Raw genomic sequence first — 24,325 nt, forward strand, 5'->3', positions numbered from 1 at the left:
GGTGTCAGGAATTTTACTTTTAAAAATATGCCATCCCTATTACATCCCTATGTATAAAATAAAAATTAAAATAACATTATTTTTACCCCGGGTGCCTGGGTCCCAATGTGCCCCTGTTCCCCCATAGGTCCTTGACCCCCTGCTCTAACCCCCGCCCCCACCCCTTTGACTCTCCTGGAGTTCCCGCGCTCCAGAGAAAGCTCACCCGGATGCTTTTCCCCGGATCGCAGCTGCACAGGGACTGCAGGGAGACACGGAAAGGTTGCCATCGGGGGCTCAGGTTGTTCTTCACCACCTGGTGCATGATGGGAAGGGGAAAGCGCAAAAATCAAGCAGACCCACAAACTGGTACCAAAGATGTTCCCGCCCCACCTGTCACTCACACCACGCAACTTCCTCTCCCCAAAATGGATCTCTCTCTCCTGTCCAGGCCAGCATAAAGTGACGGGGACTTTTTGGTGGCTGCACCAAAATTCCAGGATACCCTTCACAGAGAGTTGTGTTGAGCCAGCCTTGCCAGGATGTTTTGGTTTGGACCTTGGGACTCTTATCTTACATGAAGCGGCTTGCTTAAGCACTGTATCTGCTTCCTTCTCATCTCGCTGGGTGACTGTCATGAACATTTTGAGCATACCAAAATTGCTTCTAGTCCTTATTGTTGTACACCGTATCTGCAAAACTGGCACTGTTACAAGCCCCAAAAATACTGCATTTACCTTTTTTTGGGCCAAATGACAATGCGTAGATTAAGGCGCGCATTAGATTCGATGCCACAATTGCATTCACCAGCAAATACTTTTTAGGTTTCAAGGTTTTGAAAATTGAGGCATGCATTAAATTCGATGGCACCTTAGACTCAAGTAATACAGTACTTGTTCTGCAGTTGCAAGAAATCAACCTTTTCGTGTGCTGGAATTAGCACTTTGGAACTCACTGCTTATTGATATCAAGCAAGGGCCTTCCCTGTATTTTTTAGAAACATTAATATAACATGATTAAGCATTAATAGAATTAAAACTGCATATACGGCACAGAACCAGCCCCCTCATTAAAAGCAGCCAGTTCCTAAAACTCCCCCTTGGTCCTCTGCCGCTAAGCACGCCGTGCAGCCCATAATAGCTCACCTCTGTCCTCCAGACCAGGTGTTCTTTCTCGTTGCTGTTGACCTTATAGATCTCCAGGAAAGGATCGGATTTGCTGAAGAAATCCTACAAGGATCAGGGAGAGGGATCAATCATCTGAATGCTATGGGGCAGGCAGAGCTGGGGTTCTGCTAGGGATGGGGGGCTTAATCAGTCAATTTCAGTTTCTATCGGCTTCTCATTTTTCTAGACTTACATTCATTTCTCCAGATTTCCACATCAGCTTTCTTTCTTTTCTTTTTTAAAAGTCTTTATTAAAAAAATTTTTTGAAAGTACAAATGAAAAATGAAATGAAGAAAAGCAGGTGCAGGCTGAGTCATTAACATAACCAGCTCAAGACACCTCAATAACGAGGCATACTGATAATCTTAACTATTTCTTTCGCCTTTATGTTTTCTTTACAGTGTTTCAAGAAATAGCTCAAAAGATCCATGGTCTAGCATACATCAAGGGCTGGTGGGGGAACAGGCAATATCCTTTATGCTTATCTAAATCAGTAAACACATCAATTCAGTTTGTGATTATTATTTTTTTAAGTCTCCTCGTGAACATTCATCAGGATTTTAGTGTGACTTTGTGCAAATATACCTAACAGATTACCAAATCTCCCCCTTTCTCCACTTCCACACCTAGAAATGTATGATTGATGAGATAATCCCTTCTATTGGACCAACCCCAAACGCCTCAAAAATGTTGCCAGCTTTTGGGTTCCACAGAGCTCCGCTCTGTGCGATCTGCCTTATAGCTGCAGTCTGTGATTTCAGCTCAGCAGTCATTTCTGCTTGTGGAAGCTAGCCAGGGCTGCATGCCTAGCCTAGCATCCCATCCTCATCGCCAGTGGGTTCCCACAAGGCAAGACGCAACGATGACAGCAAGAACCTTTATTGAACTAACAGAACTGGACAACAGGGGCAAAGCAACGGCTTATATGCATTTCTGAAAGCCTGGGCCACTCCCCCTCCCAACGTGATTGGCTGTCTAAACTTCCACACTGCGAATCACGACTCAGAGTTCAAGGGCCAATGGCAGAGGCCCAAATCCTGAAATGTTCCGCGATTGGACATCATGTATCGAATCAGAACACAGGAGCTCAGAATCCTTAGTCCAGACTCAAGCTCAGGCAAACACAGACCACCGAATACATAACACACTCTTCCTCAAAGCAAAGAAGAGTTCTGTGGAACTCAAAAACCCACTTTTTTCTTTTTCTTTTTTGGTAAGGCTGGCACTATGCTTTTTGCCTACCTTGTCGTCCAGCTCCTGCCCATGAAATTCCAGTTGCACAAACTCATTGGTTCTGGAGACCTCCTCCGCTTCAATCTGCAGCGATAAAAGTCCCAGGTTGGATAAACACCTCCAAGCTTTCATTCTGTTTTCTTGAACACAGGCCTTCTGACTACCATTAAAAAAAAAATTGCAGCGTGCCAAATGTCCCCCCCCCCAAAAAAAAACCTGGCACTGTCCCTGTTCCCCCTCCCCATAGACTGTGCTTAAAAACGAGAGTCGCCGTGTACCCATGTTCAAAAACTCAGCGGCTGACCTTTTAGTCAGTCACTATCTCTCAGCAAACCTACCTTGCAGGGTTGTTGTAAATGAGGGAGGGGGGGAGCCATGATCTCCCTGGGGAAAGGCAGGCTACCAGCGTAATGCAAAACAAACAAGCACACCATGAGCAGGCTATCCTGGCTCCGGAAATCAGAGCAGGCGATTCCAGAAGGCTCGTGTAAGTAAGCCAAGCTGCAGAGGTGGGTGATTCTATCGTTCTAACCCCAGCGAACCCCAGGTAGCCAATTTGCACCCTGTACATGCTCAGGAGCGCTCTTGCGACCCGCATATTCCGAGGCTGACGTTTAGACACGGAAAATAGGCTCCCTCCTGTCCTTTCGTCTCCTGCCTGTCCTTTGAGTGCCTTTGTCCTTCCTTGTCCCTCAACAGGCTCTCCCATCCTCCCCACCCCATCCACACCCCAGACTGACCGATTTTCGTACCGTGATGGTTGACTTCTCCACAATCTCTCCACTTGTCAGCTGCAGCTGTTTTGTGACCTTGGTCTGGGAGACAATCTGGGGAGCCGGCAGGTGAGTCACAGGCAGGCAGGCAGGCAAGGAAGGAGGGAAGGAGGGCAGAGAATTAATTGTGCTACAGGGGAAGGAAGAGAGGGACATGTTCATTTGCTGATTTACTGGTTTAAAATGTATACACAGCTTGGCCAAAGCGGTTTACGGGGGTGGGGGGAGATAAAAACCATAAAATCAGGAAAGATTCGTAATGCGTTAAAACACTGGAGAAGTTAAAAACACTAAACAGGGGGGAGAAGGAGAGAGAGAGAGAGAAGGAAGGAAGGAAGGAAGGAAGGAAGGAAGGAAGGAAGGAAGGAGACGAGAAAGGAAAGGAAAGGAGGGAGGGAAAATAAGGAATGAAAAGGGAGGTGGAAAGAGTCTTCCTGTCCCAAATTACTGTTGCTGTTTTCAGGTGAGACCCGGATTGTAGACCAACAAATTCAGCTTGTAGAATTAATATTGGTTAAAATTAATATTGTGGGACGCGGGCGGCTCTGTGGGCTTGCTGATCAGAAGGTCAGCGGTCCGAGTCCCTGTGACGGGGTGAGCTCCCATTGCTCGGTCCCTGCTCCTGCCAACCTAGCAGTTCAAAAGCACGTCAAAGTGCAAGTAGATAAATAGGTACCACTCTGGTGGGAAGGTAAATGGCGTTTCCGTGCGCTGCTCTGGTTCGCCAGAAGTGGCTCAGTCATGCTGGCCACATGACCCGGAAGCTGTACGCTGGCTCCCTCGCCCATTAATGTGAGAGATGAGCGCCTCAACCCCAGAGTCGTCCACGACTGGACCTAACAGTCAGGGGTCCCTTTACCTTTACCTAATATTAATATTAATATCCCGCCGTCGGATTTGTTGCAGTAACGAAAGTGATGGGGAAATGCATCATCTGACGTCCCTGCAAATGTCGTACAAGCAAATCTGGATGAGCGCTCAATAAACAGATCCACAAACGACCACATGCATATGGCAAAAGAACTTGCTCAGGGTTCAAAACCTAGCTCCCAAGTCATCCAACAAATTTCTAGTCCTCATGAGTGGCTAGCACACTGCACTTCATCTGACGCCCAAGAGCAATGGTTATTATTGTAATTTATTAAATCCGTATGCCGCCCATCATCCGCAGATCTCAGGGCGGTTCATAAAAATACAAGCCACATTCCCAAGAAGAGTTTAAATTTGCAGAAAGCTTGGTGGGTTTATTCTATAAAATCAGCTGGATATTACATTAGCTGTCCCCCCTAATGTTTAAACTATTTAGAAGAAAGTTAGCAAGTTAAAGCTATAGGCATCATAAATCCAGCAGGAATTCTTTATCCAAAGGCATGGGGAGACCAGAAGCCTAATAGATTGGATTTTAGTAAGGGAAGTATTGGGTTTGGAACACTTAAATATTGTTCAGCTAACAGCTACACTTAAGGAGGGTATAAATAAGTGGAACCTAGTAACTGATTATATCGAAAGGGAATTGGGAATTTCAGAACAGGAAATGGATTATCTGTGTTTAGCAAGGCCTCAAACCGAAGGAAAAGCAGAAAGCTTTAAACGAAACGGAAAACAAGTCAGAAGCCTCTGCTCCAACATATCGAACACTATTTCGGTCATTTACTCTAGCTCCAAAATAGTAAGATGGTTGAATTTTACACGCGTTTTGAAAACCAACTCTTTAACTATTGGCGTTCTCAAAACCTCGGACACGTGGATTGTGCCTCGGCTGCACGAAATGACGCTGCCTATTTAAAAGTGAAGCGAGCAAACCATGCGGCGAAACTTGAAAGCCTCGTTATCGCCGCATTTGGTTGCCGGAGCAAGCAAAGCCCACGAGTTTCCCGAGTGCCCCGGCAGATGACATTGCTGCTCCTGCTGTCCCTTCCCCACCCACCCATAACCCTTTTGGACCAATCCTAACGAACAGACGTTTCGGCTTCTACTTCCCAAGAGTACAGCGAGAGAAAGGTTTATTTCCCACCCCTGCCCCTGAGGTCAAACCAGCCTTAACAGGGCCAGATTTAGGTTTGATGAGGTCCTAAGCTACTGAAGGTAAAGGGGCCTTTGTATGTCCAGCTGTCCTTTTGAACAACAAATTGTTGCTGTTTCTTGTGTTGAATATATGTTATATGGTCATTTATGGATCTCATAGGTATCTAAAGCCATTTGCCCATGTTGCCATGCAACCAGCCCATGCAGAATGTAGGCACCCTATATATAGAAAGGAAGAAGAAGAAGAAGAGTTTGGATTTGATATCCCGCTTTATCACTACCCGAAGGAGTCTCAAAGCGGCTAACATTCTCCTTTCCCTTCCTCCCCCACAACAAACACTCTGTGAGGTGAGTGGGGCTGAGAGACTTCAGAGAAGTGTGACTAGCCCAAGGTCACCCAGCAGCTGCATGTGGAGGAGTGGAGACGCAAACCCGGTTCCCCAGATTACGAGTCTACCGCTCTTAACCACTACACCACACTGGCTCTCTAGGAGCCAGTGCAAACCAGTGATATTTTAGGGAGCAGGCTAGCTTACATCATAGGAGCCTACACAACACAAAACACTGTTGCTGTATGTAGGTTTTATTTTATTTGTTTTTTATCGTATATTTTGGAAATGTACATCCAGGTTTTTTCCCCTTTAATTTTTTTTGGACCCCCCCCCCAAGAGAGTGGGGCCATAAGCTACAGCTTGTTTAGCTTATACGTAAACCCAGCACTGAGTCTTACCTGGCCTAAGGTGCACTCAATGGTGCCCAGGAGGACCCCTGCTTCGGACCCCACGTCTTCGGCGCTCTCTCCATCAGCGTCGAAGACTTCGAACCTCAAGATCTGCATCTCTTCAAAGAAGTAGTCCAGGGCAAATACATGACCAAAGACGGGGTTCTGGGAGCCGCGGAGGACCTCGGAGCGCCCCACCTGGGAGGAGAGGCAGAAAGGGGGCAGGAGGGAGTTTCGGGAGGAGGTTTTGCAGGGGGTAGGACTAGATGAGCTCTGGGGAGGGTCCCCTTCCAACTCTGCCTTTCTATCCTCCTTTGACTCTACGAGGCTAAGCACTAAAGGAAGCAGGTTTCTTATAAAATTGACCTTCAGACCAGGCTCCTGCCAATCCGGGGCCTTTCCAATGTGTTCGACTACAAATCCCATCAGCCTCGGATTGCGTTGGACTACAAATCCCATCAGCCTCCAATGGGCAGAGGCTGACATAGGGCTTATTCCCCCTCTTTCCTTTTGTCCCGCTGACGCTTCGTGTCTGGGTGTGGGGTTTTGTTGGGGTTTTCACAGGGGAAGCTCTGGAGCCCCAAAAAGAGGGATGCTTGGACAAAGAGCTTTAAATCACGGATCGTCCCGGAAAGAGCAGAAGGAAGGTTAGTTTGGATAAGCTCTTAGCTAGAAATGGAAAGCCATTAAATATATATATATCCATAGCTGCCGCTTCTTCTTCTTCTTCTTCTTCTTCTTCTTCTTGTTAATATTTTATTAGAAGAATTTCATTCATAAAACAAAAGAGTGATAAAAAAGCAAAAAGAAAAAAAGCAAATGAAAACACTGAAATCACATTTCCGCACATTCGTATACAGATGTGTCTGGTCTTATTATCCTAGTTCAGGTATATTTATCAGTAACCTAATATATTCTATGTATAGTCGTTGCAAATACCACTACATTTATCCAGAGAAAGTCTGAGTCTATAGGCAGTCCGTTCATATGTTGCTAAGACTGCCATATTGTCAATATTGTCACATTCTTCCAGTTCGTCAGAAATCTTCAGTAGCCGGTTAACATGTGATGATTCGGCTGCCGTTTCAAACTGATTTAACTTGTATTTATTCCCTGTTTGTGTCATTTTTCCTCCAAGGAGTTCAAGGCAGCTTTTAAAAGCAATAAAATAATGAAAATGCTATAAGGGTTAACTATCTATTAACCTCTCCCCAGAACTAAAATTTTCGCTTAAATACTCATCCATGAGTACATTTTATCCCAATAGCTAATCAGCTTTTCCCCAATGTGCTTCTTAAAAACGGTGTTGCTTCTCTTTGCCTTGTTATCATTTTTAAAATTGCTGATGTTATAGATATAACCATAATGGGTGAAAAAAGGATCAAAAGGGATATTTACAAATCAATTCCTGCTTTCAGACGGCAGTGTTTCAAATCTGCACATTGTGTTGTTGTGGTTTTCTTTCTGATGAAATTTGCTCTGAGTGCTTTATAAGCAGAAGGTCAAGACGATCCTGATATTATTATTATTATTATTATTATTATTATTATTATTATTATTAATTTCATAATGTTTATACACTGCTTGATCGTTGTTAAAAAAAACACACACACACCTCAAAGCAGTTTACGAAAATAACAAACTTCTCCGCGAAAACAGTTTAAAACTATTAAAAACCTTTTTAAAAATTAAAATCAGATTAAAACACACATCAGCATTCTAAATATCTGGGTAGGCTTGCTGAAACAAAAATGTTTTTAGCAGGTGCCGAGGATAGTACAGGGACGGCACCTGCCAGATATCAAGTGGCAAGGAGTTCCCAAGTGCAGGTGCTGCCACACTAAAATCTTGATTTCTGACAGATGCGGAACAGGTCTGATGTTTCACCTGTAGCAATAACAATTTTGTAGATCGAAGCGGTCAAGTCGTTGCCTGTGGGGATAGGTGATCTTGCAGGTAAACGGATCTCAATGGTTTTATATCCTAAAAGTAACCCTTTGAACCCTGGCCAAGTAGCAAATCGGCTACCAGTGGCAGATCTCTGAGCACAGGTGCTATATGCTGACAAGGCCGCACTCCTGTTAGCAATTGTGCTGCAGCATTCTGCACCGGCAGCCGCTTCCGAATCAATATTATTACTGTTGGTACTTGTGGCATTCCTGCAACCACAGAATAAATGTTTTGTGGGGCTTGCAAAAGTGCCTGATCTGCAGATCGGAGTGGTCGAGTGGACGTGTGTGGAGTTTATACGTAGGCAAATGTAAACATCAGCCACACACAACAAGTGAGGAATCGTAAATCATAGAATTGCAGAGATGGAAGGGACCCCAAGGGTAATCTAGTCTGACCCGCTGCGATGCTGCAATCTCAAAGAAAGCATCACACTCTGGGATAGCTCAGTCGGTAGATCATGAGACTCTTAATCTCAGGACCGTGGGTTCGAGCCCCATGTTGGGCAAAAAAGATTCCTGCATTGCAGGGGGTTGGAGTACAGGTGAAACTCGAAAAATAAGAATATCGTGGAAAAGTCCATTTATGTAAGCAATTGTTTTCATTAGCTACTAGAGTTTAATATATGAGATAGACTCATGACATGCAAAGCGAGATATGTCAAGCCTTTGCTTGTTATAATTTTGATGATTATGGCGTACAGCTGATGAAAACCCCAAAGTTGAAATTGTTGATTTGGGGTTCTCATCAGGTGTACGCCATAATCATAACAATTATAACCAATAAAGGCTTGACATATCTCGCTCTGCATGTCATGAGTCTATCTCATATAATAGTTTCACCTTTTAAGTTGAATTACTGAAAGAAATTAACCTTTCCACAATATTCTAATTTTTCGAATTTCACCTGTAGATGCCCTTTGGGGGGGGGGGTCCCTTCCCACTCTATGATTCTGTGACCAATGGCCAGAATTGGGAGTCTGGAGGAAACCCCACAAGGTTTGCAGGTAATATTAAGGGGGAGGGAAACCTTAAGCACAGAGAGACGTCTAAAGAGGAAGCCCTGCACACTGCAACAAAGTGTTACAGTTCCCACTCATCACATACATTTCTCTGATGAAACTAGGGACGTCCCTTCCATCATGATAATTTTACTATTTATACCCCACACGTCTTACTGGCTTGCCCCAGCCAGCTTCTGGACAGCTTCCAACATATATAAAAACATAATAAAACACTAAACATTAAAAAAAACCTTCTCTATACTAGTTTGCCTTCAGACGGCTCAGTAGGTCAGAGAGCTCCATACCTTCCAATGAAAACTGGGACATCCTAAGGGAAAGCGGGACATTCCGGTATCAAATCAGAAACCGGGACGGGTTCTCTAAATCAGGGACGTCCCTGGTAAATAGGGGCCATTGGAGGGTCTGTCATCGGCCCAGTCAAAAGTGGGGCTCCTACCTCACTCCATTGTCCAGCGCTGAGCAGGTGAAGAACCAGACAGGGGTCGGGCTTGACGGCATCTTCACGTTCCGACAGGCTCCAGCAGGAAACCCTGAGCTCCACCCGGCTGGCGCCCAGGGCCACGGGTTGAGAGTCGACCCCTTCCGACATGGCGGGTCCTGAGTGAGGTCGAGGGGTCGAAGGGAGCAGAAAGGAAGAAGGGCAGAAGAGGGAGAGGTTGGCGGGAAGGCGGACACAAGAATTGAAATTTATTATTACGGTCACAGACCAGTTCCAGCCCACATACAATATCAAGGAAATCATAAAACACGAAAGGGATACATTTGAAATTGCAATTAGGTATAACAAGGACAACACAAAATATAAAATCAAAAAATCCTTCCAGTAGCACCTTAGAGACCGACTAAGTTGGTTCTTGGTATGAGCTTTCGTGTGCATGCACACTTCTTCAGATACACACAAACTTAGTTGGTCTCTAAGGTGCTACTACGGTGCTGGAGGAGACTCTTGAGAGTCCCATGGACTACAAGAAGATCAAACCTATCCATTCTGAAGGAAATCAGCCCTGAGTGCTCACTGGAAGGACAGATCCTGAAGTTGAGGCTCCAGTACTTTGGCCACCTCATGAGAAGAGAAGACTTCCTGGAAAAGACCCGGATGTTGGGAAAGATGGAGGGCACAAGGAGAAGGGGACGACAGAGGATGAGATGGTTGGACAGTGTTCTCGAAGCTACTAACATGAGTTTGGCCAAACTGCAAGAGGCAGTGAAGGATAGGCGTGCCTGGCGTGCTCTGGTCCATGGGGTCACGAAGAGTCGGACACGACTGAACGACTGAACAACAACAAAGGTGCTACTGGAAGGATTTTTTGATTTTTTGATTATTTTGTTTTGACTATGGCAGACCAACACGGCTACCTACCTGTAACAGGGACAATACAGATATAGCAACAATTAAAAATATATATATAAATGAAAAGTTAGCCACTAAAATATAACCTAAAAATTATCATTTAAGGCCTTAATCATTACGATAGCACTGCTTGTTCCCTAAGTTTTATGGCAATCGCGCAGAATTTGGCTGCTCTTAACGGGATCTCAGGATCCTTGTCCTCTACCAGGGATTTTAGACATTGGAGTTCGGGTTCATTTGGAGATTTTTGCATAGCAGGGGTAAAGAATACCGAGCGTATATCCCCATAGAAATCTTTCGCGGACACAAGCAAGAGGATATTGCTTAACGGAACAGGGAGCAGGGTGGGTGGGGAATGAATGGAACTGGGAGAGGGAAGGAATAGAAAAATAAGAAGGAAGGAAGCCAAGATGCCCAGATACTCATGGAAGAGCTGAACGGTCAATTGTGCACACCCAGAATGGCAGAGCTCAGTTTCTAGTGAAAAAGGGGGGTTCGTGTCGATCTGGAAATATCTTCCACCTAATCTGCCTCACCCCAAAAGATATTCCTGGCTTGTGGGAAACTTGGCAGTTCCTCCCCAGTGAGAGAAACGGGCTCTGCACCTGCTCGGTCAGAAAGGCCTTTCCACTTCTGTTCAAATCCTTCCCCACAGCTGAGCTGTTTTGAGGTACAAAACAGATGCCTTTGGGAACCCCAGCCCATAGCAAAAAAAACCCCAAACTGAGCTAAAAGTTCAGAGAAAGCATTTTTCGTCCAAGTGCCTCGAAATTCTGTTTCGGGCAGAGCCAGGGGTCTTCAGAGGTGTGGGCAATCAGAAAATGGTGTTGGAAGTTGCATATAAGGAAGGTTGAAGTTGCATAAAGGAGTCTCTGAGGGGGACGGAGGTCCAATCTGAGGGGGTGCTAAAAGGAGAGAGTGCTATGAGTCAAACAAAGGTTATGGCCTGTGTTTGGGGGGGGGGAATCACATCATTTCGCCTGGGGCGGATTTGGCAACGACTTAAGGATGGCACTCTGTGCGTGCTCAGAAGCCTGAGCAGAAAAATGGCACCGAAAAGAGGCTTTTGGTTTTTCAAGTCGAGGGGGGGGGTGTTAAGGGGATTCCCACCCCATTCCCCCAGTCTGCCCCCTCCCTTCACCATCCGCCCCGCGTCCAGCTCTGGATGCAGAATTTTGGGAGGAAAATATATATTGACACGTTCCAAACTGGCAGGGGAGCTTCTGGGACCAAATGGTGCTGAGTCAGTTCCCCCCCCCCCTCTTTCCAGCCCTGATTTATTACACTGCGGCCTGGACGGCTGGTTTGGCTCCCACTAGGGACCTGAGTCAGGTCAAAAGCGAGATGCTCCAGCCTGTGTGGGGAGGAGCAGAGAGCCACAGGGGGGGGAGAGAGGGGGGCATTTGAGCAGACGCCGTGGCTCTAGTTTCAAGGGCCGCCGTAGACCTTTGCATTTGTAAAAGGAACACACACACACACACACTTATAACAACACGAAGACTCGGTGGCTATTGGGCAGGCTGGCCAGATGGAACCCCCAGGTTTAGAAGCAGTCTATCCCTGAATGGTGCAGAACAGCAGAGGGACGCCGTTGCCTCCCTGTCAATGCTCGGCTGTCCGCTGTGGGGAACAGGATGCTGGACCAAGCAGGCCTTGGGTCTCATCCAGCAAAGCTTGCTCGGAGCCTGCACTGATGCACCGCAGCCAGGCTCAGCAGAAAATAAAGAAGGGGAAATTGTGCCCACCGAGTATTTCCTGGAAAAGGTTTTTACGGACGCTGCGACGTGCATTAATGTGCCTGGGACCAGCGCTTTGCTCCAGCGCTCAGGTTCTGTGAGAAGGGAACTTCGGCTGCACGAAAAATGTCGCGGGCCATATCCTGGCTCGCTGCCTCTTCTTCCTGCTCAGCTCCTCCTCCTCCCCATGTCCTGCTTTTCCAAATGCATGAAGATTTCGGTGTCTGTGTATTTTGGGGTGTGTGTGTGTGTGCGCGCGCGCACTGGACCACAGGGCTGACTGCACACCGATTTGGCTCCGAGCAAGCTTTGCTGGATGAGACCCAAAAGAGAGATCTCCGCCCAGTTCAAAACCCCTTCCCAGCACGACAGTGGCTGACGAAATATTTAAACAGAGAGAACCACGGCACAATTATCAATTGTGATAATTCATTGCACTGATATCCCACCTTTTTCTCAAGATGGTGTGCAACGTACTCCTCATTTGACCCCCACAACAGCCCTGCGAGGTAGGTGAGGCTTAGAGGAAGGGAATGGCCAAGGTCACCCAGCGAGCTCCACAGCAGAGTGTGGGTCTGAGCCCTGGTCTCCCACACTGGCTTTCTCTGCTCATTTCAGGCCTCAGTGTGGTTTGGATACATTCCTGCAGCAGTGGGCATAGCAGTTAGAGCATTGGACCAGGCCCTCAGAGACCAGGAGCATGGATGTGCACTCAGCCACAAAGCTCCCTGGGTGCCCTTAGGGCAATCGTTGCCTTTCAGCCTACTCCTTGGGGTTGTTGTGAGTATGAAACGGGGAGCATGGAGAGGCCCCTGAAGCTCCTTGGAAGAGCAGTGGGATAAGAACGAAGTGAAATATTTAGTATTTCAAGAGAGTGAATCACTCCGAACTCAGATACCCCAAGGAAGTAGAGCTGAGACCTGCATAGCCTCACTTCAATCTGTGAAGTGTGTGAAGGGAAGAACCGAGGAGCACCTCTGTCCACTTCTGCATGAGTCCCTGTTCTGGCACGACTACTCAGGGTGAAGAGGAAATTGTCTTGTCTCTGAACGATCAGAGCACACAGCCAGAACTGCTTCCCAGCCCCAACCTCCTTAAGCAATGTCGATTTCCCTCTGAGCAAAGGTTACAACATTTGGGTGGGGTTTTTTATATATATAGTTTTTGGGGGAAATGGCAATCAAGGCATATGAGATGTCCAAACTTATGTGTGGAGAAAGCGAAGGAAGAGAGCTTTTTCTTCCTCTCCCGTAAGAGTAGAAACCCATGGGTGTCCTCAAAGGAAGCTGAGCGGGACCAGATTCCAGACAACAAAAGGAATTCCTTCTTCACACAGAGCATAAACAGTGGAACTCACTGCCACATGAAGCAGCAACGGCCGCCATATTGGATCGCTTTAAAAGAGGATTAGGTAAATTCCTGGAAGAGAAGTCTCTGAATACCAGTTGCTGGAAAACGCAGGAGGGGAAAGGGCTGCTTTGCTCGGAATCTGCTTGAGGGTTTTCCATATAGACTTCAAGTCAGCCACTGTGAGAAAAGGATTCTGGGATAGATGGGCCTTTGGCCTGATCCAACTGCAGAGCTCAGCCTATGCTCTGTTGACCGAACACAGGCAGGATCAGAGCAGTTTCTCATTGAGAGACACAACACAATTGCAGTTTCTGAGGATCAAGAAGAGATCTTCTTGATTTTTTTTGGAAGCCTAACAGGAACAGAGCAGCCCTAGCCCATGCAGAGAGGAGAGTCTGTCAACCCACCAAGTTTTTTTGCAAGGAGGCGAATGTTCTCAAGAAACATCCAAATGGCATCGTGTCTAAAGAGTTCATGGACCAAGAGATGAGGCGTAGCACAGCAGGCTACAAGCAGGTCAATTGTAGCGGCAATTGGAACTGTTTCAGTTAGGGTCTGGGTATGCAAGCTTCGGAGGGCCACAGAACGCTTTGTCAGGCTGACTTCATGAGAATGGAAAGGCTTCTCCGGTCTGGTCCAGAGGCCTGTCAGGTGTTGCTGGGCAGCTCATGAGCCTGACATGGCAGAGGGAGATGGCCTATAATTGTCCACCAGAGCTGCCCCCCCCCCAATGAATAACGATCTCGTAGCTGTCCCGGCTAATTTCCATTGATGCAATCATTGGGGAAATCCCATTTCCGAGGCCAGCACAACAGCTTGTGGCAGTCAATCCCATCAGTCAATCTCGCCGTTGCATGGAAAATAATTTCCTCACCCCCAGAATCTCCTTGCCAAAGAGCTCTGTGGAACACCGAAGCTTGCATGCATGCACTTCTAACTATGAAATCTAGGTTAATGCCCTGAAACATCATTTGACTTACTTGGTATACTTTGTAGACCAAGGAACTTCCATTTGCTGGCAGAGTACAGATTACACAACGAAGTGTGTTAGCTACATAGGAAACTGCCTTAACCTGAGTCAGACCATTGGTCCATCTAGCTCCATACTGTCTACACTGATTGCCAGCAGCTTTCTGGGATTTTGGGCAGGGAACTTCTCCCAAATCTTCCTGGAAATGCCAGGGATGCAACCTGCACTGGCACCGAGCTACTGCCTTTGACAACCCCACCAGCACTATTTAGGAACACACAAGGTGACTGACCGCTGGTGGCCTGAAGGAGGCGATGTCTAAGGTGCTGGGACTGCACAATTCGAAGCCCAGACACACCCTATGCAGAGGCACCAAGAGGACTAGAGACTTGAGTGTAACACAAGCTGAGGATCAACTGGGAGAATAACTATGGCCAAGCCACACACCTCAGAATGTGGAGAGATGCAGTGAAATGTAATAGCCTACACAAAAGAAAACTACACACACACAAAAATTGTGTATGAGACCAACACCTGTGCAAAACACGATGGCAGAGTGGATCAAGGGTTGAACCGGGTCCAGAAAGACTCAGGTTCAAATCCTCACTCACTGGGGCGGATGCCACCTCTAAACTTGGCCCGCCTCTCAAGATTGTTGTGCGGCTGAAAAGGCAAGGATTAGACGAAACCATGGAAGACGGGGGTCCACAGCAAACATAAGGGGCGGTATGTCTCTGAGAAGCAGAGGGGGGCCACCTGAGAAGCCACCTGGGGAGAAGCCACCTGGCCACGGGGGAAAGGTGCGGCACAGGTGTGGTCAGCGGAGACCCCCAAAAATCACAAGGACCCACATCAGAAAGGAGGAACGACACACACACAAGAGGAAGAGACCTGACAAAATGTGAAACAGACACCCCTTGTAGCTGTGCAGTGTTGTCACAAAGCACAACACCAGCATGCACCCAAGGAATGCTCGAAATGGGACCCCTTTTCTGATCCTGCTGGAGGGGGCACCCAGACACCCCAGGTGTTCCCAAGCAGCCAGAAAGGTGGCAATACTCCCCTGCGTTTTGTTGTTGTCTGTCACTAGAGTTCTACTGCGACTGAATGTGGAGGCTCCATTTTTTATTTTTTTTTACTCTTCCAGGAGAAGGAATATGATGAACCCTCCCAGAATCTGTCTAATACTTTTCATAGAATAATATATTTTTTTTTTTGCAAAACCCGACCTGAGTTCAGGCCATTGCAGCTTGTCTAAGTTAAATAAAGTTTTGCCTGCAAACTCCAGCTTTCGAATCTTTGCATGATCCTGAAAGGTTTCCCTGGAGACTGAGAAGAAATAATTGCAGTTCTACGCAGCACCGAAAGAGACTGGGACACAGGGAGGAAGGAGAGGGGAGGGGTTGTTTTCATAATCCTTCATCCGTGGGCAAGGAGAGAGACTCGGAAGAGGGGCGAGCAAGCCTAGCCAGGGCTCAGTTCGGGCCACACCCAGGCCAGCAACACAGCTGAGCCCTGCCCTGCAAGGGCATGCGTAACGCACATGGTTAGGATCTCCTAAAGATGGACAGGATCGCAGTGCCAGACACACGCATGAGGCTGTAGGGAAAGGGATGGGTTCGCACAACACCAAAACAGAAGGGAAGGTGCACAAACATGCCCAAGTTTGCGACATACGTCACTGGCCCCTAAGCAGGCGCAGCAGGAGACACGGGGGGCGCACGGCTGTGCAAGGCAGCTGTGCGACGCGTGGCCCGACTCGTGGCCGGAGGCGCGGGGCAGAGAAGGCGCCACACAATCCAGGCAGACGACCCCATGTGAACGCACACATAACCCGTGAAAAGAGACACACAGCCCAGAGCCTCGCCACAGGGACTCCAACGTGGGAAGGGTTTCCTCCCCACCCGAGGGGGCATCTCTTTTTGGGGGGAAGGGGTCCCGGGACAAGCGCGATATCGCACAACTCTGCCTAACGCGTCGCAGCAGCAACACCCGCCAACATCCCACCACAGGGCAGTGCAATGCAGAGCATCCTTTCAGCACCAGGGACAGCTCCCGGAGCATCCCTCGTGGGCGGGCTTTCCTTGGGTACCACTGCAGGGCTGGCTGAGACAGGAGGAGGCGAAGCGGCTTTTTTACCTTGGCAGAAGGATGGAAGGTCCTCTCTCGTGTCCTCTCTTCCTTTCCTCCCTCTCCTTCTGAGCGGCTCCTTTCTCCCCCGTAAGTCCTTGTTGTGGCTCTTGTCTTTTCCCCCCTCCACCTCCTCGCTCCTCCTGATGTCTCGTGCGCGCTCTCTCTCTTTTTCTGCTGCTGTCACGTTCCCTCCATCCCATGTCTTTCCCCTGGCTCCTCCCCCTTCCTAGACTCCGCAGTGTAAGGGAGGGGGAGGCCACACACTCACTCAGTCACAGCCATGCCTGGCGGTGTGGCAGCGGCGATGGGACACCTCTGGCTCTGCAAGGCGGGCGAAGCGCTTAGAGGCACTTCTGGGCAAAAAAAAACAACCTGGGCTTGGGACGCTCCGCGCAGTCTTGGACGTTCCCGTGTGGAAAAACAAAACCGCCACAAAATCGTTCTACAGCTGGGGGAAAGATACAGGGGAAACAGATATATATGTTGACAGAAATGATCAAGGGGTTGGTCGGGTCACTTTCTGTGCAAGAGAAGATGCAGCGAAACATTTGGCTGATTTTCGGCTCTGGGCGTCACAGTCTTGATGTGCGCCTGTTCTTTTCCCGAAGGTGATACCGCTTGACTTGCATCCAGGGAGGGAGTTGATCTGCCAGTTTCGCCTCGTCTCAGCTTTTCCTCCTCCCCCATTTCCCCAATCCTTCACATTTCCACATCAGAATTTCTGGGGGGGGGGGTGTTCGTTTTTGTTTTAAGTCCTCATGAAAACTCATCGACATCTTGGTACAAATGCCTCCCAATTCTATTATGCAATTTTACCCGTTATATACCCCCCCCCCTTTTCCCCTTTTGCATACCATTCCCCTTCCCAAATGGGATGCATTTCGATTATGTTATTTTCACCAATGCATGCATATATATATTTTTAAATGAATGCTTTACCCTAATAAATGCACTTTCGTGCACATTTACTGGGGTGGAGAACAGCATTGCAAAACCCAGAGGGGTGCCAATTCTGAAGGGCAACTGTGTGTAATCGTTCCGCGTGTTGTTTTGGGAAGTGGGATTGGGTGTAGGGTTGCCTTTAAATGCTAATTGAATCCAATTCCCCTCTCCCCACCCCCACCCCTCCTTATATCACAATATGGCAGGGCAGCTGCCCTGCTGTTTTTTTTTTGGGGGGGGGTTGCTTCTGCTCATTCTGCTGAGTGGGACTGCAGATTTATTCCCAAAAAAAGCCCTACCCTGACGGCACCCGCTGGAGATCCGTCACGCTGTGCAGGGAACAGACATAAGGAGGAGAGGCAGTGTGGTGTAGTGGTTAGAGTGTCAGACAAGAGACCTGGGGGAGCAGGGTTCAAATCCCCACTCGGCCATACAGCTCCCTGAGTGACCTTGGGCAGCTCACTGTCTCTCCTAGCCTAGCCTACCTCACAGGGTTGTTGGGAGGATAAAAAGGAGGCAGGAGGAGAAAACAAAGCAGGCCACCTAAGGAAGGATATAGTAATAATAATAATAATAATAATAATAATAATAGTTTTTCCTCCCTCTAATAGTAGATCATTAGGCCATCCCATGAGTAAATTTAGGACAGACAAAAGGGACAAAAGACTTTTTTAACAGCACATATATTTCCCCCCGAATGGGATTGTTTCCGATTTGCGTTTCCATCTATCCGAGGCAATCCCACACAAAAAAGCTGCGCTGAGCTAATAAAGTTGCTTTCATTACAAAGTCTCCGAGCACCTATGCTCAGCTCGCAAGGGTGAGCATTAATCTAACTTTGGAGAACAGACCTCCCCGTCGTCGTGCTGTGCTGATAAATTGCGGCCAGGATAGCAGGGGAGAGCAATGAAAACAGCGGGGGGGGGGGGAGATTCTTCCACGCAGGTTGGAGCTACGGGTCCCCTTCTGACAGCTAATCGAATTTAGAACATAATAATACATCACGCAGGAAAGTTCAATTACTGTCCCTTAGCAAATACTCCTGAGCAAACCTAGCCTTCGTGGGGTAAAAAGAAGCTCCATTTGCGGATGAGTGATTTGTTAAGCAGCAGGAAGAAGAGAGAGAGCAGGAATAAATGGAGAGTTTCCCCCACGGACGGAGGTAGCAAGCGGAGGCTCCCCTAAGGATAGGAAACGGGGCCTGTGCTTTTTAATTTGTTCATAAATAATCCAGAGCCAGGGGTGAGATGCGAGGGGGAGCCAGGTTTACTGACAATACCAAATTGTTCAGGAGGGTTAAGGCAAAAGGGGAGAGCGGAGAACTCCAAAGGGAGCGACCACAGACTGGGGGAGCAGGCATGGAAATTGGCAAATGCAGTTCAGTATGCAGAAAGTGGTATGTTGGGGGAAGGGGAAGAAGAGGAGGAGGAGGAGAATCTCACATATATGGGGTGTTAGGGGGGTAGTTGCTTTAGTGGGGGACATGTCATGCTCTTTCTGGGGTGGTTTGTCTGCCTTTGGTCCCCACGTGGCTCTCCTATGAGTCAACAGGGTGACGCAGCAGCTAAAAAAGCCAATGCAATTCTGGGCTGCAGCAATAGGAGTATAGCGTCTAGATCAAGGGAAGTAATAGTACCACTGTATTCCGCTCTGGTCAGACCTCACCTGGAATACCGTGTCCAGTTCTGGGCACCACAGTTCAAGAAGGATACTGACAAGCTGGAACGTGTCCAGAGGAGGGCAACCAAAATGGTCAAAGGCCTGGAAACGATGCCTTATGAGGAACGGCTTAGGGAGCTGGGTATGTTTAGCCTGGAGAAGAGAAGGTTAAGGGGTGATATGATAGCCATGTTCAAATATATAAAAGGATGTCATATAGAGGAGGGTGAAAGGTTGTTTTCTGCTGCTCCAGAGAAGCGGACACGGGGCAATGGATTCAAACTACAAGAAAGAAGATTCCACCTAAACATTAGGAAGAACTTCCTGACAGTGAGAGCTGTTCGGCAGTGGAATTTGCTACCAAGGAGTGTGGTGGAGTCTCCTTCTTTGGAGGTCTTTAAGCGGAGGCTTGACAGCCATCTGTCAGGAATGCTTTGATGGTGTTTCCTGCTTGGCAGGGGGTTGGACTGGATGGCCCTTGTGGTCTCTTCCAACTCTAGGATTCTATGATTCTATGATATGTGGTTTCTAGAAGCTGTCAGCATGTGACAGTGGCCACACCCTGAGAAACAGCCTCAGCTGGCCGGCTAAACCAGGTGAGGGCAGCCAATGGGTCTCAAGGCCTCATGGAGTGTCTCCACTCCCCATTGTTCTGCCCAGACACTGAGGTCCAGCTCCGAGGGCTTTCTGGCGGTTCCTTCCCTGTGAGAATCAGGCAGAGGGCCTTCTCGGTGGTGGCGCCCACCCTGTGGAACGCCCTCCCGTCAGATGTCAAGGAAACAAACAACTCTCTGACTTTTAGAAGACATCTGAAGGCAGCCCTCTTTAGGGAAGTTTTCAATGTTTGATATTTTAGCGTGTTTTTAATATTCTGTTGGGAGCCGCCGAGAGTGGCTGGGGAAACCCAGCCAGATGGGCAGGGCAAAAATTTATTATTATTATTATTATTATTATTATTATTATTATTATTATTTTAGGGACTTCCCCTGCATGTGAAGCCCTAGGCTCTGGCGGCAGGTGGAGCGGCTGAGACCAAGAGTGGGTCCAACCGTCAAGAAGGCGGTTTCTGCACATGCAGTAGAAGGAAGGAGAGGGGCAGATGGGAAGGGAGCCCCTCTAGGAGAAGGAAAACTCTGATCTTAAACTTCTGCTTCCTTGCAGGACATCTTTGAATGAAGAAAAAGGCTCAGGAGCAAACCCTACACACATCCGGAGTGGAGTCCCTAAGGGGATCGGATGGTGCTTTGTTCGCCTCCTTCTGGCCAAGCTGGAAAAATAAACCCCTATTTTAATTTCATTTGATTTTCTGTCTTTGGGGTGTATGTGTATGTCCTCTGAAAAAGCTGTGTCTCATTGGCTAGTGCATTTGCTCCCCAGGGAGTTAAACTGCTGTATTCTAGGGCAGGCATCTCTTTTCTAAGGCAGTGCATGTCTGAGCCCGACAAGATCCCTCTCCCTTCCTGTGGTTCCAGCAACTGATATTCAGAAGCATTGCTACCTCTGTTATTCTGTGCGGAGGGGGAGTCGTGCATCTTTAGAACGGCACTTCTTCAGTTTCAAAGACTGCTTTAAGCCCTCTCAAACTGCAACAGGTGGGGGAGAATCATCTTTCAATAAATATGAACGGGAAGGGTCAGGGTATGGTCAATAAACCCTAAAAGATAGAGGATAATTGGTGGTCATTGCTGTGATCTGCACTAGGAGCTGGAAAGTTTATTTCAGCCCCGAGGGCCGCATACCCGTCTGGCCAACTTTCTGAGGGCCAAAAGCCTGAGGTTGGCAGAGCCAGGGGGGAATGCAAATCTTACCTTCGTACTGCTTCTGCATATCCCCACACTTTCCTCTCTGTCCTCTGTCCTTTCTTCATTCTTTCTTCGGCGATCACCCGTAGCCGAGTAAGATTGTCTTCCATAAACACAGTTTTAACAATGAATCCGTAAGTGACTGTGGAGGCCAATTCTGGATCCACATGTCCTTCCGCAGTGTGGACATTGGTTTCCGGGCGGGAGTTGATCACAGTGTGGATTTGCCAAGTGTGCCTTCCTCTTAGCACGTTTCTCCCTTGCGTCCTGAGTTCGAGTGTCTTCGGAGCCCATGACACCTTTGGTAAAGGCCGTTCTCTAACTGGAGCGCTCGCAGGCCAGTGTTTCCTAATTGTCGTGTTTATACTACCTTTTTTTAGATTTGCCTTGAGACAGTCTTTAAACCTCTTTTGTTGACCGCCAGCATTACGCTTTCCATTTTTAAGTTCAGAATAGAGTAGCTGCTTTGGAAGACGATCATCAGTCAGGGGCGTACCCAGGATCAAAACTGGGGGGGGGGGCAAGCCATGGCCGTTCAGGTTGTGACATTTCAGCACGGAAAGGTGAATGAAACCAAAATTTTAGGAAAATTATATATAATTATAGCAGTGCTTTATTACGGTAGTTATTACAATTATTTGCTTGAATTTTTTTTTACATTTTTATTCTAGTTACATGTCTTATACCAGGGGTGGCCAACTCCCAAGAGACTGTGATCTACTTTCAGCAGTGATCTAACCCCGTTTTTTGGGGTTCAGCTCAAAGTTGTTGACCTTTTTGGGGGATGAGGAATGCCCCGTTTTTTAGGGGTTCAGTTCGTTTTTAGATTACTGACCATATTATGTAAACAGCAAACAAAAACAGCTTCAAACAAGAGAAAAACTCCCCCCCTCAAACAGAAAGCCCCCAAATGGCTGAAAAACTCAGTTTCCTAGGATCCTCAGCCATCGCAACTCACCATGCAAGGGAACTGTTTCCAAATCTCCTTTGCAACGATCAGCCGCCGCAACACACACACACACACACACACACACACACACACACACACAGAGAGAGCTCAATTGTTATTTAGATTTTGGGAGGGGGAGAAAGACCGGTAGTTGAGCTTTTTAGGAGAGCTTTTTTTTTTCCTTTTAGGCTGCCGATAACCATTTAATTATTATTATTATTTGCTTCTAGGGGGGGCAGGTGCCCCCTCCTGCCCCCCCTTGGGTACGCCCATGTCATCAGTCATTCACACAACATGACCAGTCCAAAGAAGTTGATGTTGAAGAATCGTTGCTTTGACACTGGTGATCTTTGCTTCTTCCATTAGTTCGCCTGTCTTCCCAAGTGATGTGTAAAATTTTTCGGAGGCACTGTTGATGGAATCTTTCAAGGAGTTGGAGATGGTGTTTACAGACGGTCCATGTTTCACAAGCAGACAGCAATGTTGGTAGTACAATAGCTTTGTAAAGAAGCATTTTGGCAAACAAAAGACCTGGCCCGAGTTCAAGATCACATTTTGGCCTCGTAAAAAAAATGGTCGTGGACGGTGTGAAGCTGGATCGGTGAGGGGGCATGGCCTGAGGAGAGAGGCTACAGCGTGGGGAGAGTCCAAAGACCCAAATGGAGAGTTTTGGGGGCTCGGATTTTGCCCTTGAGCCTTGGCAGGAATTGGATATTTGTTGATTTTTTTTTTCCAGGGCTGGCTCTATGAGTGAGGCAGCCACCCCAGGCAGATGGTTTGGGGCCTCTGAAAGCAAAAGGCAGCAAATTGCTAATTATTGCTGTATTTGTATTTTTTCCCCACCTGGGAGTGAGACAGGCACTTGGGGGAATGATTGGCTTCCTGGTGCCAAAATAACTTGGCCTGCCTTAGATATTATGCAACTTGAGTTTGTGCCGGCGGGGGGGGGGGTACTCTGCTCCAGCAGCAAAATATCTGCCTATCTGGCGGAGGGGACGGGACCCAGATAGTTGAGGTTGGAGATTGGGAAGGAATCGTTGCCGGAGTGTCCCATTTCAATCAGGACAGCCTAACATCTTTGCGCATGTAACAACAGCTGCTAGGATTCTGAGTGCAGAAAAAATGGGAAAATAAGAGGCGCCCAAGAAAGAACAGAGTAGTCAGGTGATGGACTCAAGTGAACAGCTAAAATAAGAGAATCAAACAATGATTGCTTTGTGAAAGAATGGAAGCCCTTTTCGGACTATTTAAGGAAATGCTATAGTGTGATGGACTTGCGAGCAGGATTTGAAAGATGAGCAACGGAAGGAATTAGAAAATACGGTATTGATGTGTCGGGATAAGGAAAATAAGGCATTGTGCAGCAGAGGGTGGAATTAAAACACTGGAAAATGGGGTAAAGGTAAAGGTAAAGGGACCCCTGACCATCAGGTCCAGTCGTGTCCGACTCTGGGGTTGCGGCGCTCATCTCGCTCTATAGGCCGAGGAGCCAGCGTTTGTCCGCAGACAGCTTCCGGGTCATGTGGCCAGCATGACAAAGCCACTTCTGGCGAACCAGAGCAGCGCACGGAAACGCCATTTACCTTCCCGCCAGAGCGGTACCTATTTATCTACTTGCACTTTGACGTGCTTTCGAACTGCTAGGTTGGCAGGAGCAGGGACCGAGCAACGGGAGCTCACCCCGTCATTGCGGGGATTCGAACCGCCGACCTTCTGATCGGCAAGCTCTAGGCTCTGTGGTTTAACACATTGCAGCACATTGACTGCAATGTGTAATACAAAGTGCTGCCTCTGAAGGAGGTTTGGTGCAAAATTTTGCAGCCAGGCTGCTCATCGGGGCAAGGCGGTTTGAGCATATTACACCGTTCCTGGTCAGACTACACCGGCTGCCAATTAGCTTCTGGGCCCAATTCAAAGTGCTGGTTTTGACCTATAAAGCCTTAAACGTCTCAGGACCACAATACCTCAAGGACCGCCTCTTTCCATATGAACTGACCCAGACTCTGAGATCATCTTCTGAGGCCCTCCTTCGTGTGCCTCCTCCACAGGAAGTTTGCCTTTAAAGCCAAATTGATCCAATTCGCACTCTCCAAAACAATATGAGAACCAAAACACAGCCTTCCTTTGAAATCCAAAATTTGCTGTGAAGTTCTCCAGCCAACAAGGGTTTACAAAAATGAATATATCAGGAAGAGTTCAAGCATAAATGATGAATGTACTGAAGAAAGTGACATAGAAAAATATGCATCCCGTTAGGAGAAATTGCCTGCACAATGTGTATCTTAGTCAAAGCTGCATACAGGGGGGAAAGGGGGTTACTAGAAGAAATCACCAAAAGGCTGAAGAATTTTTCTGAGGAGTTTTTAGAAGAGAATTTGTAAATCACTACAATAATGTGGAGAACTGGGCCTAATGCTGGAACAAAGAGACACATAGAGAATGGAAATTGTCCCTTTGGACACCTCCTGTTCGAAGAATCAGTTTGCAGATAGATTCGGAGAGCGTGGCTGCCGGCCAGAGAACGCAGTATGGGCCTGTACTGAGATCGCCTGAGGCAGTTT

General features: G+C 47.7%; 1 protein-coding gene across 1 annotated transcript in view; it reads right to left on the bottom strand.

The window, feature by feature from the left end:
* Nucleotides 1-16,427, bottom strand: part of CPNE6 (copine 6) — a 29,689-nt gene extending 13,262 nt beyond the window's left edge. Inside the window, exons 1-7 of the mRNA XM_033170648.1 lie at nucleotides 16,419-16,427; nucleotides 9,309-9,469; nucleotides 5,908-6,096; nucleotides 3,132-3,206; nucleotides 2,389-2,463; nucleotides 1,125-1,208; nucleotides 206-295 (exon numbers count right to left, since the gene is read on the bottom strand). Coding sequence (XP_033026539.1) covers nucleotides 206-295; nucleotides 1,125-1,208; nucleotides 2,389-2,463; nucleotides 3,132-3,206; nucleotides 5,908-6,096; nucleotides 9,309-9,461 — 666 coding nt within the window. The 5' untranslated portion in view covers nucleotides 9,462-9,469; nucleotides 16,419-16,427. The remainder of the gene's footprint in view (nucleotides 1-205; nucleotides 296-1,124; nucleotides 1,209-2,388; nucleotides 2,464-3,131; nucleotides 3,207-5,907; nucleotides 6,097-9,308; nucleotides 9,470-16,418) is intronic.
* Between the last annotated feature and the right edge of the window lie 7,898 nt (nucleotides 16,428-24,325).

Source organism: Lacerta agilis, chromosome 14 (genome assembly GCF_009819535.1).
Source record: "Lacerta agilis isolate rLacAgi1 chromosome 14, rLacAgi1.pri, whole genome shotgun sequence".
Classification (NCBI taxonomy): domain Eukaryota; kingdom Metazoa; phylum Chordata; class Lepidosauria; order Squamata; family Lacertidae; genus Lacerta; species Lacerta agilis.